Raw genomic sequence first — 16,907 nt, forward strand, 5'->3', positions numbered from 1 at the left:
TCTCTCACCTTCAATAGGTGAATGGATAAATCAACTGTGGTGCATCCAAACATACTGTATGATTCCAACTATATGACATTCTGGAAAAAGCAAAACTAAGGAAACAGTAAAAAGATCTGTGGTTGCCAGGGGTTTGGGAAAGGGAGGGAGGAGTAAATAGGTGGAGCATAGTGGATTTTTAGGGCAATAAAACTATTCTGCATGATACTGTAATGATGGATATAATTATTCATATGTCAGCACCTACAGAATGTACAACACCAAGAGTTAACCCTAATGTAAACTATGGACTTGGGGTGGTAATGATGTGTCAGTGCAGGTTCATCAGTGGTAACAAATGTAACACTGAGGTGTGGGATGTCACAAGTGGGGGAGGTTGGCTGTGCATCTGTGGGAACAGGTGATACATGGAAACTCTCTGTACGGTCCACTCAATTTTGCTGTGAACCTAAAATGTAAAGGAAAAAAAAAAGATGAAAGAAAGAAAGAAATGAGCTATCAAGCCATGAAAAAACACGGAGAAAAATGTATATTACTAAGTAAAAGAAGCCAATGTGAAAAGGCTATGTACTATGTAATTCCAACTATATGACATTCTGGAAAAGGCAAAAGTATGGAGACAGTAAAAAGATCTGTGACTGCCAGGAGTTTAGGGGGAGGGAAGGAGGGGCAAATAGGTGGAAAACAGGGGATTTTTAGGCAGTGAAACTATCCTCTATGATACTGTAATGGTAGATATATGCTGTCATACATTTTTCAAAACCCACAGAATATACAACATAAAGAGTGAATCCTAATGTAAACTGTGGACATTAGTTAGTAATAATGTATTAATTGTCTCATTAATTGTAACAAATGTACCACACTAATGCAAGATGTTAATAACAGGGGAAACCATTACTACAGCTTCATATATTACAGGGGTGGGGGCAGGAATGAGGGGGCATATGGGGAACTCTGTACTTTCTACTCAATTTTTCTGTAAACCTAAAACTGCTCCAAAAAAGTCTATCAAGAAAAACAAAAAGAAAAAAATTAAACATATTAGCATTTATTAGTAGTATAATTACTGCTTTTCAAATTATTATGCAGTTTCCCCAATACAAATTGTACACATACTCCTTCTCTCCAAGGATTCCCCCTATGCTGCTCCAAACACCGGAAAGGCCTTTGAAATATGGTAGCACATGGTAGCATTATACTTTCCTGGCCTCTTAACATTAGGTATAACTATATAATTTGTATGGAGTTAAATGTGTCAATTTCGAGATATGATTTTAAAAGCCATTCTATAATTTGCCATATTTCCTGCTACAGTGCCTTGGACCACAGATGTTGAAATAAAACTGCCATCAGCTTCGGTCCTCAAGTGACTATGATGTACAGAGTTGCTCTGTCAACCTGTATTGACATGCTACTTGCGTGAGAAATCAACTTGTGTTAGTTCACTAAAAATCTGGGATTTTTGTGTGTGTGCTGCTTAACCTAGCCCTATCCTGACTTACATTCCTATCAAATCCAACCTAATTTTCATAATTCCATTCAGATGACACATTATCCACAATCTTTTTGATTCTTGGATCTGAAAGCAATGTTTCTAGTCTTCTAATTCCCAGTAGTTTATCTGTACCTTCTAATGGCATTTAACACTTTAAATCTTGTATTAACACTTTAAATCCTATAATTATATCCATACATGCCTTATCTATCCTATAGAACATAATTTTTTAAGGGTCAGATTTATGTCTGATTACTTTAGTATATCTCAAGCACCTAGTAGAGTATGTGGCATACCTTTTGAATACTACACAGATTTTTTTCAGTAAAATGAGGTTCCTATTGCAGATTATATTGGTAGGTCCATCAAGACAAAGAAAATATCTGTATAAATAAAAGTTACTGTTTCTTATCAAATATTATGTTTCTTATCAAATGCTGTGTACAAAATATGAAATAGACATTTTCTTTCAGATTAGTTTTAAACTCTTAGACAACCCCAGTGTTCTTCATTCTGGAGGAGACAGTTTCTTTTTAATTTAAAACTATATCTCTATTCCAAGGAAATTTACTATAATCAATAGGTACTTTTAAATGTTAACAGAAATTCTGACTGATCTAGACAGAAACAATTCTAAGAAAGGATATTATTTTAAACTTGCTGAATAGATATTCTCTTATGTCTCTTATTGTAGGTCTTTTCTGCATATTTGGGTCATGGCTGGCAGAAATTTATGTTTCAGACATCCATCTGTTGTTCAACAAACAGCCTTGGGCATCTAAGGCAAAAACTAGAAGCTGTACCACTTCTACTGCCATTCAGCGAAATGAAAGTTTAAAAAATAATTTCAATCACAACAAATAGGAAACAGGCTAGCAGTGAAGAACTACCAGGAGCAATTTTAAATCTATCTCTGAAAAAATTACATGCAACATTCAGGTTCCTTGTCTTCAAGGAATTATGAAAAATATTCTTCTGCATAAGAGTTTGCAATCTAGTTGGTAAAAAGAGCCTAGACATAAAAAGATGAATAACAATACAAAGAAACATCTACCAAATGTCAAATGAACAGTCTAGCAAAATGCAAAAGAATTTTAGTGTAGTCCTACGGATTGCTGGGAAAACTAGGATTTAAGCTGAACATTCAATTAAACAAACAAACAAGCATTACACCCTGATGATATCTGTAAAAGGGAGAGGAAAGGAAGGAGGGAGGCAGGGAGAGAGAGAGACAGAGACAGAGGAAGACCTATCTGGAATATTAGCATGGGGCCAGATTATAGATGGCCTTGAAAGTCAGGGATAAAACTCTGATGTCTGTCTTATAGTAGTGGACAATGAAGAGCTCCTTCTTTGAGTTTTCTAACCTGGAAGAACATGTGAAAAGTGATCTTTCAAAAAGACCAATTTGGAAAACTCTGTAGGAGGGCTTAATGAGAATAGAAATTTAGATTCTGAAGAGAAAGATTTTGGGAATAAATAACAAAAGTAAGTGACATTTTTTTGTTTCTTCTGAGAAAAGAAATGAGATGGAGGTATTTTGAAAGTAACAAAGGTTGAAGTAGGAAAAGTAACAAGGACTATTTCTAAGGTTGGGAGGAGATAAGATAAGCATATGACCCCTTTTTTCTCAGTGAAGAGAGTCATCTACAAAAAACGAGGGTGCTGTAAATACAACTGAGACTTGAGGTATGTTGAGGTATGTGGCAAATATCTGAAGTAACTGCTCTAAGAAATCTGATCCAGGAGCTCATAAAAGACAGCAATGAGGCTTGGTTTAACTTAGGAGGCATAAAATTTGTAGTGAACCTAAGTCCATGAATTCCTCCAGTTATTTCTAGTCAGAAGGAAAAAAAAAAAATTGAGATGAAACAACACAGTGGATCCAGAGAAAGTTGAGGAATTATAATAGAGGGCTCTAATGTTTTTTAAAAGTATCCATTAAAGTGCCAAATCATAGCTTAAAAAGGGGGAGGGAGGTAAAATCAGAAAAAAGATGATGTCCTGGAGTCTTGAGGAACTGGTGGAAAGTATCCGAAAAAGTGGAAGAACTAAGAAAAAAGATGATGATCTGAGTCACGATGATTGGGTATTTGACATTTTCACAGTAAAGGACTATTGGGTAGGTGACATTCTACCTCTCATAAACAGTCTAAAATTTCATTTTTAAAAGATATACACTGATAAAATACTTCAGAAAATATTTTCTTCAAAGCCTCACACACACAAAAATTGGTCTGGTAATTCATCAAAGGAGAAAGAAGCCTGAAGAATGAGGAAAGGTGAGATTGGAGAGGATTTCTTTAAAAGAGGTACTCTAGAGGAAGTCCCTATATAAGAGAGTCTTTCTGAAAAGTATTCAAAGTGTTTGTCCCCTAGGAGTTTCAGGGACACAGAGACTGGTTGGAGAGGCTTCTGAAGAGTACTCAGAGAACTTGTCCTCTAGGAGTTTTGAGGGACACAGAGTTGAGCTGGTGATGCATCTATGTAGTTGAGCAGCAAAGATGCAGGAGGAATGACTGCTCTTCTGAGCTTACAGGGCAAGGGGTTGCATGTGCTTACCTTAAGACCAATGAGAAAGACACGTGAAAGAGAGCAAGACTCTGTTGTCTAGAAAGGGATCTAGGCCAAAGAGGACAGCCTAGTGGGAGTGGGGTGACGCCGATCAGAGAGGAGCCAAGAGGGACTTAGGTTCAGATAATGAGTTATAGGCAACCCACAATAGAACACATCTCTCACTTCAAGGGAGCAGCAGGTAGGAAAGCGCTTGCAATGAGAAATCACTAAAAACCCACAAAAGGAAACAGGGACAAGAGTCAAACTCCAGTATGTGCCCCTTCCAAACTACAGATTTCCCAGTTTGAAGCAGGTCTGAGCTGGTGAGAGGAGAAGCTTTGAACTGGTTGAGAGACTGAAACCTTGATATTAAATTGGACTAGATTTTTGATATTGAAAAAGAAGACTATTAATACCTCAGAAGACTGGAAAACCCATGAGTCACTCGAAAAAAGAAAATCCATCAGAGCTGTTTAAAGGCACAGGGATGAAAGAATTAAGTTGCTTTCTATGTGCACCTTGTCTTGAATTCAGGAACAAAATTTACTTTGATCGGAATAAAAAAGGAAAATTAGTCTTTTTAAAATAGTAGTCTGGGACTTCCCTGGTGGTCCAGCGGTTAAGACTCCGTGCTCCCAATGCAGGGGGGCCCAGGTTAGATCCCTGGTCAGGGAAGTAGATCTGGCATGTGGTCTCTTCCACAATTATGAGCCCGCATGCCACAGCTAAAAGATCCTGTGTGCCGCGACTAAGGATCTTGCGTGCCGCAACTAAGGATCTGTGTCCATGTGCAACTAAGACCCGGCACAGTCAAAGAAAGAAAGAAATAAAGCTTATTAAAAAAACAGTAATCTGGATAGTCCTTAAAGCATTTAATATAGAGAACAGATAAGACCATTTCTATTGTATCCTTTTATTTAAATTAATTTTGTTTAAAGGTGTCAGTTTCAGACTGCAGGATTTTTTTTCCCCCTCAAATTGCCATGGTGAGTTTAAAAAAAAGGCAACTGATTGTATTTGGCCCTATTAGGAAGGTTCCTATCTTAGGGAAGCTTTTTTTTTTTTTTTTTTTTTTTAAAGGAAGAAAGTTTTATTATTTATTTATGGCTGTGTTGGGTCTTCGTTTCTGTGCGAGGGCTTTCTCTAGTTGTGGCAAGTGGGGGCCACTCTTCATCGCGGTGCACGGGCCTCTCATTATCGCGGCCTCTCTTGTTGCGGAGCATAGGCTCCGGATGCGCAGGCTCAGTAATTGTGGCTCACAGGCCTAGTTGCTCCGTGGCATGTGGGATCTTCCCAGACCAGGGCTCGAACCCGTGTCCCCTGCATTGGCAGGCAGATTCTCAACCACTGCGCCACCAGGGAAGCCCATAGGGAAGCTTTTTACTGATGAAGGAACACAAATACACTTGATAAATATACAGAATGTCATGTTTCCAAATGCTGCTTTCATTAAGTCTGGGAAAAATGAGGAGGGGAGAAAGAGTAGGAAAGGAGAAAATTTGGGGATTTGGGAACAGCTAAATCATGAAGAAAGAAAGTTTATCTCACAGAAAATATTAGATTCATGAGTAGTAGAACTCAAAAAGAAGCACTCAAAAAGAAATGGAGGGGGCTTCCCTGGTGGCACAGTGGTTAAGAATCTGCCTGCCAATGCAAGGGACACGGGTTCGAGCCCTGGTCTGGGAAGATCCCACATGCCGCGGAGCAACTAAGCCCGTGAGCCACAACTACTGAGCCTGCGCGTCTGGAGCCTGTGCTCCGCAACGGGAGAGGCCGTGACAGTGAGAGGCCCGCGCACCGCGATGAAGAGTGGCCCCTGCTCGCCACAGCTGGAGAAAACCCTCGCACAGAAACGAAGGCCCAACACAGCCAAAAATAAATAAATAAATTAATTAATTAATTAAAAAAAAAAAGCCTGAAAATATTAAAAAAAAAAAAAAAGAAATGGAGGATAAGATGGTACTTAATATAGTATTTATGCTGTAAACAGGTTAAAGCTTCCACATTGTCATTAAATGTCACAGGGAAAGGGTAGGAAAATGTCTAAATTATATACCACTTTGCTTTCTTTAAAAGAAAAAAGGAAGTTTTCTAAAAATATCTACTTCATTCACAATCCTAAGATGACATGAAGTGGGGAAAAATTGATTAATGATAACTAAACTAATGACTGGATGCTGGAATAAAGTTTGAATTGAGTTATTAAGTAATGATTTTTTGTTGGTATGTGTATGTTGAAACCACTGCATTAAAATAAGAAAATAATGCTGAAACATCCCATGTTCATGACTTGCTTTAGACTATATATCTATGCTTTGGATCTGGTTCACAAATATCTGCTAATCTACATTTAAAAAACTGATTTTAGAAACAGAATTTACAGAATACCATTTGTCTTTAGAGGCTGAGAAAATACTCCAGTCCCTCAGGAACACAGAAGTGAACTGATAAAATGCTTTGATGAAGTTTGAACTTTTCAAAGTGATTCTTAAAAAATTTAACCTCTATAAGCATACTTTAAAGAGTTTTCAAACCAGCGAAGCCGATAATCATTTGTAGCCATTACTGAAGGTACATTTAACAAAAAACCAACTTAACTTCAATGACGATATAACACTACAACATAAACCTTTAAGAAACCTTCAGAGAAAACATTAAAATAGATTACATCTTAGGTGACCAGAGTTTAAATTTAGCATATGAATATGGTCCAGAGGAAAAAAGAGAATAATATATTAAAGCTAGCTAAAATAATTTGTAGAAGTCTGAAATCACAAAAGAACGTAGATGGCTGAGCTAGGTCACAGGTGGAAATACAGTAGAATAAAAACAGTTACATATATGGATCTTTATCTGTCAAGGAGGAGGGAAACATTTTTTAACTTTTTTATAGGTGAGGTAATAATTTCATACTCTTTGGTTAACAAACAAAAGAATTAACAAAAGAACTAACCCAAATGAATCTAAACTGCATGATAATTAGTATTTGATCCATTGCTAGACAAGGCATTATTTTTGAATAAGAGGATTTTTTACTGCAAAATAATGCTAATACTGAAAAAAATATACAAAATCTTCCAGTTTATACATAAAGTGGCTGACACTGCACAAATCAGAATATTCTTAAACTATCTTTGCAAAGAGACTGAATATGGTTGGTTTTAGTTTCTTTTTACAGTACAGGTTTTCAAAGCTTCACAACTCATGACAAACATTAGACAGTAATATTTGGCTCAGCTAAAATACAATGCTTAATACCTAATTAAAAAAAAAAAATTCACTTCTAGATCCCTTTCCCTCACCTCCCTCCAAGTGCAACAGATTAGATTCTGCTGGGTCCACATAAATCATCTATGTTGTCAAGCAGCAGCTCCCTAAGCACAGACACATACTTCACTGAACTTTATAAAGAAAGGGCCTTGAGGAGTTATAGTCTATCTTTTAATACCTTACAGTAGGACCATCCTTAATCAATTCATTTAAGAATTACCTCCAGGCTTTAGTCTCCTATTTATTAAAAAGACCAAAATAGATCCCACTTAACAATAAAAGTATTTTTCCTTTTCCTATTACTACAGTGTTTATTTATAATAGAAAAATTATCTGAGTTTCTACATGATGAACATCTAAAATGGCTTCAGGACAAAATCTAATTTGAGAAGCTCTTGCAACAAGGAATAAGAGAATACCTATTTCAATATATGAAAAGTTTCTAAAATACAGGCTCTTGAATCAGGCAGATATGGGTTTGAATCACTGTTGTACCACTTACTAGCTGTGTAATGTTGAACTTCTTTGAACCTCATTTTTCTTAATCCACAGAGAGATGAAAAACAGTAACTACCATAAAGACTATGGTGAGGATTAAACGAGATTATACATTTTAAGTGCTTAGATAATGCTAGGCACATAGAGGTACTCAATAAATGTTAATTACTAATATTTTTACTAGTAGTGAGGCAGGAGACAGATGGGCCCCAGTCTGAACAGCTGGAGTTTCTCCCCTGTGGACAGATACTCCAAAACAGCAGGAGCGAGAGAAGAGCTGAGCCCTGCCCAGATAACAGATAAAAGACCACATATTCCTCATTCTCGAAGTCAAGGAGACCTTCCCAACTATACATGTGCAGAAAGGCTCCTCAAAGGTCTAAAGGGAGGGGGCGTCACCTCATAGGAAGTGATGTCAGGCTACCCATAGGCCTCTTCACTGGAATCCATCTTGGCTAAGAGATGTGCATGCACACATGGGAGGTTCCTGACATATACCAAATACGGACTCAGAACCAGGCAAATCAACATGATTGGCCAAAGGAAACCCAGAAGAAATGCCCCATAAAAGTGATTCAAACTACCATGAGGGCGCGACTCACTCCCTCTGAGCCCATCCATGTGTCTATCCACACGTACCTTTTTTCCTCCTAATAAACACTTTACTTGCTTCACTACTTTCCAACTCTATGTGGAAATTCATTTCTACACAGTTGATGCGCCAGGGCCTGGTCCCTGGCCACTGGTCTCGTGGCTAGGATTCAGCACTCTCACTGCCGTGGCTTGACTTCAATCTCTGTCTGGGAACCAAAATCCTGCTTCAAGCCGCTGCTGCAGGCCAAGGCCACCTGAGATGAGTAGGGTACTTTCTTATTTTTTAAATGTTCATTTTTTTGACCCAGAAATTACACTGAGAGTATATCTGAGCAAAAGAATATTGTATAGTACTTAAAAATCTCATTAGAAAAGAGTATTTAACACTATGGAAAACTGTCATATAATGCAGTTATATGAAAAAAAAGTATGTAACAGAATGTATAATATAATTGCAATTTTTAGAGAGTAGGTTGAGATAGAATATACCACTAAAATATGAGCAGAAATATAAATACATTTAGGTGCTATAACTGCAGGTAATTTTAAATATTTTTCTTTATGTATTTAAAATTTTCCAAATATTCTACAATAACCATGTATTCCATTTCTAAGAAATTAAAAAACACACACGTAATGTATGTAATTTTTTTCTGACTTCAAATTTCTCCAGAAAAGTAGAGTCAGAGAAAAGAAAAAAGGAGAAAAAAAGAGTAAGAAGCATTTTTTAAAGCAATATTTAATATAAAGGATATTAGTTTTATTACACTAAAAATTTGCTATTCTGAATTATTACTCTCTAGCTTTAAACAAAACTCAAATAGAGTCTGACACCTCAGTTATACTAATTTAATCATATCTCCACACTAATATGTCCCTTGGAGATCAAGTTGTAATGTACTCTCCTAGTTAAGCAAATACTATTTAAGCTTTATAATAAAAGGAGACTATTAGATAGTGGAAATGGCCAACTAAAACTTATTAGTAAATTTATCACTACATTATGTCTTAATTATTAGATTAAAGGATAATATTTTAAAAGGCAGAAAGTCTCTCTCTTGATGAACATGAACTCAGAGAAAGTAGATGGATCATTAAATCTTAAGTCCCAGGTTTTCCTGTAGCAAAACTGGTAGGGTAGTGAGCGGGTACGGATGCTGTCACCTGCAGAGTGAGAAGAGACTGAAAACAGGCCAAAGAAGCTTATCAAAAAGACCAAAAAAAAAAAAGGTCTGCTAAGAAGGGAGAAAACCAGGAAGAGAACAGGTTCAATGAAGGCAAGGAAGGAGTTTATAAAAAGGAAGACGTTACCAACAGTATCAACAGCCACACAGAAGCAGAAAAAAGATGAAGCTGAGTAACTGAGGAAGATTGATGGGGACAAACTGAATCTATAGCTCAGAGAAGATCCTTGAGCTGTTGCTGGACAATTCCAGAACTTGGAAAGAAGAAAGGGAATATAGGATATTAGCAATCCAGAAATGCTATGGTACTGAACCTGAATCAGATGTCATCAACCTACCTTGAACCTGCCTGTGGGGTTGAAAGTCCTCTTAGAGAAGAGTAAAGTCTGAAAGTGAATGATATTCTGTAGTTACAATAAGTGAATACTTCAGTTAGAGACAAAACTATGTGTAAGGAATTTAACAGAGATTAGGGTCAAAGAAGTGATTCTTTAATGTTAATAAGCATAATTATCACCTGTGGTGCTTATAATAATGCTTATTCCTGGGAACCATTCCAGAGATACTGATTTAGCAGATCTTCATGGGCCTTCCAAACTGCCTACTTAACAGAACTACTCTGGACGATCCTAGTGCAGGAGGTTTGTAGACTATACTTTGAGGAGAAATCACCGAAATTTGGGCTATGTAGATTGACAAGTGATGAAAATCTCAAACTATGATGTAAATCAGAAGATCAAAAAAATTTTTTTGATAAAGCATAAGAAGAAATAAAGTGGTGTTCACCTAACCTATTAAAGTTAGTTAAAGGTAGTTCATACGGTCCTGTCAAAATAAGAACTGAAGCTAACAATTTAACATAGAACAGGACTGGACTAAGCTGGGGCTATGGGGCAGTGGGAGGATAGTGTGAACCACAGTCTTATAATCTGCCTTACTTAGCATTTTACCAGCAGAAAATATGTTAAGAACAGCGTATTTGATATTCTCAGAAAGGGATATTCCACTTTTAAAGTAACATAAAGATAAACAAATAGAGAAATTTACATGCTATGATTAAGGAAGTATATTTTTAATGGTTTCTTCCACTGGGAATCAAGAGAGCAGGTGGCAGAGAGAGAGAGGTATGGGGTTTAAAGATAGGGTTCTAAAGAATTTACATGTATAAATCACTGCCCTTTAACTCTTACATATAAAGCACATATTGAGATTCTACATTTTTAAAAGAAAGACATTAGTAGCACCTGAGAATGAGTACAAATTTCCTTATTTACTTAAGAATGAGGATTTCTCTTGGCACAAATGCTTGTAAGACATACTGAAGACACATAATCATTTTATGACATTCTAAATGTATTTACACAGTATGCCCTAAGAGCTAATTACCTTAATTTCCAGATTCCACAGGAATGTAAAAGTGCTAGCCCGTAACTTCCCACACTTCCATCCTTAAAAGTATTCAAACGTTTATACAATAAAAGGATGTGTTGCTGATATATATGCCTGTTCTCTAAAAGCTATTCGTTAGGCTTGATGAATCTTATGTTATCAAAAACTGTATACACGTTGACAAAGTGAATTCATAAGTTATCTCAAAGCTGTCCTTCGTGGTTCATTACTTTTAAATTTTATTAACTTTTTATTTTCATTTCAGTTTCAAGTTTATAGTTTTCATGACCTTGACACAGAAATAATACCCCTCCTGTCTATGGGAAATTTCTTTGATATTTCTTCACCTATTAAAATATGTCTTCAGTTAAAAACAAGTTTCCCTAAAAGGGAACTTTTGCCTGTATCAGTTATGTCTTTTCCTATTATTCAATACTTGGTAGAGCCAGTGGTTTAAATATAATAGTAAACCTTTACTTTCTAAATATCATTCCTTCTACTTACAAAATAAACACATTAGTATATGATGAGTGCGATTCACAGAGCACCATAATTCTATATTTAATGCGAAACAGTCATTGCCATCAATATAAAAAATACCAACGATTTGCTAATGTTATACAATAAATTTAGAAGAAATACCTTATAGAATAGTATATAATTTTAAAAGTTTGGAGAGCTATAAGTGCCTTAGTTTAAAAATAGATTAATTATAAAAATAGCTTTCAATGCCTCTTAAACTCTAGCAAGAAATTAAAACAAATGGACCTTTTCATGAATGAAAAAGTTAGACATGACCTTACTCTATTTAGTGTGAAACTCTGAAAAGAGACAAGAAAGATTTTTACTTGGTATGTGTGAAGATAAAAAATAAAACACAGAAAACTGTTCTTCAGATTCCTTTTAAAAAACATTTTTTTACATTTGAAAAATCAGAACATTACCACTGATTTTGAACTCTTCTCTCTGTGGCTAAAATTATTGCTTATTTATTTTTAAAATTTATTTATTTATTTGTTTTTGTATTTTTTTTGTCTGTGTTGTGTCTTCGTTGTTGCGCATGGGCTTTCTCTTGTTGCGGTGAATGGGGGGCTACTCTTTGTTGCATTGCGCGGGCTTCTCATTGTCATGGCTTCTCTTGTTGCGAAGCACAGGCTCTAGGCGCGCGGGCTTCAGTAGTTGTGGCCCGCGGGCTTAGTTGCTCTGCCGCCGCATGTGGGATCTTCCCGGGCCAGGGCTCGAACCCGTGTCCCCTGCATTGGCAGGCAGATTCTTAACCACTGTGCCACCAGGGAAGCCCAATGATTGCTTATTTTTAAGAATAAGAAGATGTGTCATTTACTGAGTGCCTCTATTATTCTAAATATTGCCATTAAACCTTTCACAAATGAGTAACCTGACACTCACTGAAGTGAAGCAACTTGCTGAAAGTCACAAACATTGTAAATGGTTAATATCTGAACTCAGTTTGCTTCTTTTTCAAAGCTTATAAAGCTCTTTCCTCTACATCACACTGCATACTTTGACTTTCTGTGCATTTTAAATTACTCAATATTCTTACTCAACAATGCCTCAGATAAATGCCTCCATAAATTTAATGGCAAATTTTTATGGAAAAAAGAAATATTATCACAAAGAAATAAACTACTTATAGATACACATCCTAATTTGAGAGATGTCAAAAACTGAGTGTCTTAAAATGTAACATAGCATAACACACTAACTCCTAATCTGTAGTTTCTTATTAACCTTGATAAGATTCTATCAGAAAATCAAGACTAGAATGCTTAAATATATTTGATTTCCGAACTCAATTTCATTAACTGAGTTCATACTTTTAATTTTCTTAGCTTAGATTTAAAGAAGTCTAAGTTTTAGCAAAAGGGTACTTCTTAAACCACAATACATAGGTCAGAAAGACAATTTTTTAAGAGAAGTAATTCTACAAAATGATGAAATAGTAAAACTAAATGTTAAAATTAGAAGTAACTATCTAACTGTATCTACATCTAGAATACATGAACTCTCACTCTGTTTTTTGAAGCTAGGATTTAAGTCATTCCTATCATTCAGGTGTTACTTTCACAACTCTGGGAATGGGCTCACTTAATTCAACTAAGACCATCTCTGCAATGAACAATGTCTCTCACACTCACATTACATATGAATACTAAAATAATATGCTTACATAAATAATATATTCTACATTCCTTCTTGGTATATTATATAACCCAAAATTAGTATGTCAAATGTTGGGTTAATAAGGTAAAAATATTCTTATTAACTTTTTAAAAGCTGTAATGAAATATCCTTCAGCTTAGCCATCAGATTTTTAGTAGGTAACTTTTTCTCCAAAATAAAAATAAAAAGATAAATTTTTTAAACCAAAGGATAGTATGAAGTTATTAGTGAGCTCTAAAAGGTAGTCCTATATATGGCACCCTACGGTACTTTGATTATTTATCTCAGTTATGATTCAGTTTCTCATCATATGGTATTCCACAGCATGGTTTACAGCACGCTATGTAAACACATCAAGCCCACATGCCATCTGAATTAGAAAATGGCTTGGTTTTCCCAGTTTGTAGAAAGCGTAACTTAAAAGATGATGCAGTCTTTCCAATTTTTCAAAATATTAATACAGAAAACATCTGTACAATTTTAGAGGTTCTAATCATTTTCTTTCTCTATAAATATGCTGAGATATATAAAAATGGACGTCATAAACACTAACAAATTTTATCTGGAGGAAAGAAATCCTGTTTTTGAAAAGATTCTTAAGGAATACCTGACCATGACTTATTGCAGTATACCAGTGTGCTTAATGTGTATTGTACAGTCCCCATGAAAATTACCCTAGGTTAAAAAACTAACAGATCAGTGTAGATTCCAATTCTGTTATAAAGAATAACCATAAACAATCTGTTTTGTTGAAAATTGCGACTTGGTGAAAATATTACCTATAGACAGGGTTCAGAAACATGTCTAGGACAATCAAGTAAACAACTTTTTTGAGCAGGCAATAATGACAAATAAAAAGTTCAGTTCAGTTCATAAACGTTCAATTTAAACAAATAACACTTTTTTTTTTTAAAGCACAGTAGCATCTATAGTTAGTAGAATTGCTAATGGCTATAACTTTTTACTGAATTCACAAAACACTGTTACTAGTCTCAAAGTACAGCACTCTATTAGAAATTAAGACTTAAAAGACATTTATACAAACAATTTTGCCTGCCAGGAAAAATGCTAGAGTAACCAGCAACAGCCAGACTTGGCCTAGGATAAGGTACAAGATCACCTGGAAGTGTTTGGGCTTTATTCCACACACTAGCAAAGATGAAATCTCAAGTTTAAATATTTAACTATAGCCATCATCAAGGATAACCACACCACAGTTTTAATTCTCAGACTTTTAGTAAGTCTACAAACTACCAAAGATTTTCCTATGGGATTCTAATTTAGGATACTGTATAAACAACTTTTCTCCAGACTTTACATAACTGTATCAGTAAAAAGGCAAATCAAAAAACTCAGTAAAGCTTGATAAAACATATTGTTATAACCTCTAATGTCACACAAGTCCTAGAGGAATACTGAATTAAGACAGTTAAGTGGTATAAGTTTTACCTGGAAATGACTTATCTGTCAACTGTGCTAAATTTGGAAACTTAAAATCTAACCTAATGCCAGATAAAATCCCAGAGGTCAAATGAATAGTTAAAATATTAAAAAGTCCTTTTTTATGGGTCAGTTATACGATTCAAATTTAAAAGAACTTTAAAGGATAATTCATTTTAATTTTATTTTTTCATAAATCTTCATAATACATAAAACTCAGACATTTAATTTCCAGTATCACCAGGTTCAATTAAATGTGCTTGTTTAATGTATTGTGGCAAGATACTCCTTGGAGAGATTGTTCTGTTCAGTTTTTAAAGAGGCAAAATTCTCAATGACTATTTTACTCGATAGTAAATATTTATATATGTCATTTGACGCAAGCATTTCAGTTACAGAATTCTAGCTGCTCAATGCAAAAAAAATTGGAAAAATAGAACAAAAATTTAAAAAAATCATACTTCCCTACTCAGGGATTTCTAATACAACTGATTATCAAAAAGTACCACACTTGCCTGAGCTGGTGTGTCATGCAATTGTAGTGTCAGAAAATCTTCCAGAAGAATTTAGATGAGATTTTTATGCATATGAAGTCAACTTATTACCACTCAAAAAGAGTACTATACTAGAAAGATCAAGTAAGAGTGAACCAAATGGAGGTCTCCAAGCTAAGATAGCTCATCTTGTAGTATTCAGACAATGACCTGTCAGGTACACCTTTTGGCTTTTCACAAAACAGAACGTGAACAGGGATGAAAAGCTAGAATCATAACTGGCACAGTCACTGTAAAATATATGATGTGTATTTAAATTCTCAGTGGCACCTGTGAATATATATCACTTGGATGATGTCCTTTTAAAAGAAATATTTATAGTAATACCTGTTCATTTAACCATGCCAAAAGAAGTTATCTTCATTTGGGGTGTTTCAGTACACAGAAGATGTTGAGATCCATATCAAGTACACCCTAGAAAAAAGAGAATAGTGAACTGTGCCCTATATTAATACAGAAAAAGAGGGAGAGGGCTCAGATCAATAAAATTAGAAACAAAAAAGAAGTTACAACGGACACTAGAGAAAGATAAAGGATCATAAAAGACAAGCAACTATATGCTAATAAAATGGACAAATTCTTAGAAAGGTACAATCTCCCAAGACTGAACCAGGAAGAAATAGAAAATATGAACAGACAAATCACAAGTACTGAAATTGAAACCGGGATTAAAAAACTCCCAACAAACAAAAGTCCAAGACCAGATGGCTTCACGGGCAAGTTCTATCAAACATTTAGAGAAGAGTTAATGCCTATGCTTCTCAAACTATTCTAAAAAATCTCAGAGGAAGGAACACTCCCAAACTAATTCTATGAGGCCACCATCACCCTGATACCAAAACCAGAAAAAGATACCACACACACAAAAAAAGAAAATCACAGGCCAATATCACTGATGAACATAGATGCAAATATCCTCAACAAAATACTAGCAAACCAAATCCAACAATACATTAAAAGGATCATACACCATAATCAAGTGGGATTTATCCCAGGGATGCAAGGATTTTTCAATGTCTGCAAATCAATCAGTGTGATATACCACATCAACAAATTTAAGAATAAAAACCACATGACCATCTCAATAAATGCAGAAAAATCTTCTGACAAAATTCAACACCGATTTAGGATAAAAACTCTCCAGAAAGTGGGCATAGAGGAAACATACCTCAACATAATAAAGGTCATATATGACAAACTACAGCTAACATCATACTCAATGGTGAAAAGCTGAAAGCATTTTCCCTAAGATCAGGAACAAGACAAGGATTTCCACTCTTGTCACTTTCATTCAACATAGTTTTGGAAGTCCTAGCTATGGCAATCAGAGAAGAAAAAGAAATAAAGGGAATCCAAATTGGAAAAGAAGAAGTAAAACTGTCACTGTTTGCAGATGACATGACACTATACATAGAAAATCCTAAAGATGCTACCAGAAAACTACTAGAGCTCATCAATGAATGTGGTACAGTTGCAGGATACAAAATTAACACACAGAAATCTGTTGCATTTCTATACACTAACAACAAAAGATCAGAAAGAGAAATTAAAGAAACAATCCAATTTACAGTCACATCAAAAAGAATAAAATACCTAGGAATAAACCTACCAAAGGAAGCAAAAGATCTTTACTACGAAAACTATAAGACGCTGATGAAAGAAATCAAAGATGACACAAACAGATGGAAAGATATACTGTGTTCTTGGATTGGAAGAATCAGTACTGCCAAAATGGCTATACTA

The 16,907-nt window shown here is 35.3% G+C and overlaps 1 protein-coding gene across 12 annotated transcripts in view; it reads right to left on the reverse strand.

Moving 5' to 3' along the window:
* Positions 1 to 16,907, reverse strand: part of PHF14 (PHD finger protein 14) — a 198,173-nt gene that overhangs the window by 40,713 nt on the left and 140,553 nt on the right. For 3 of the 12 annotated variants that reach the window (XM_082471725.1, XM_082471722.1, XM_082471728.1), the window contains one exon: positions 9,939 to 9,986. The exons of the other annotated variants lie outside the window; for them this stretch is intronic. In XM_082471725.1, the coding sequence (XP_082327851.1) occupies positions 9,939 to 9,986 (48 nt within the window). The remainder of the gene's footprint in view (positions 1 to 9,938; positions 9,987 to 16,907) is intronic. 12 annotated transcript variants of the gene reach the window in all.

Source organism: Balaenoptera physalus, assembly GCF_965194825.1.
Source record: "Balaenoptera physalus genome assembly, chromosome: 8".
Lineage (NCBI taxonomy): Eukaryota > Metazoa > Chordata > Mammalia > Artiodactyla > Balaenopteridae > Balaenoptera > Balaenoptera physalus.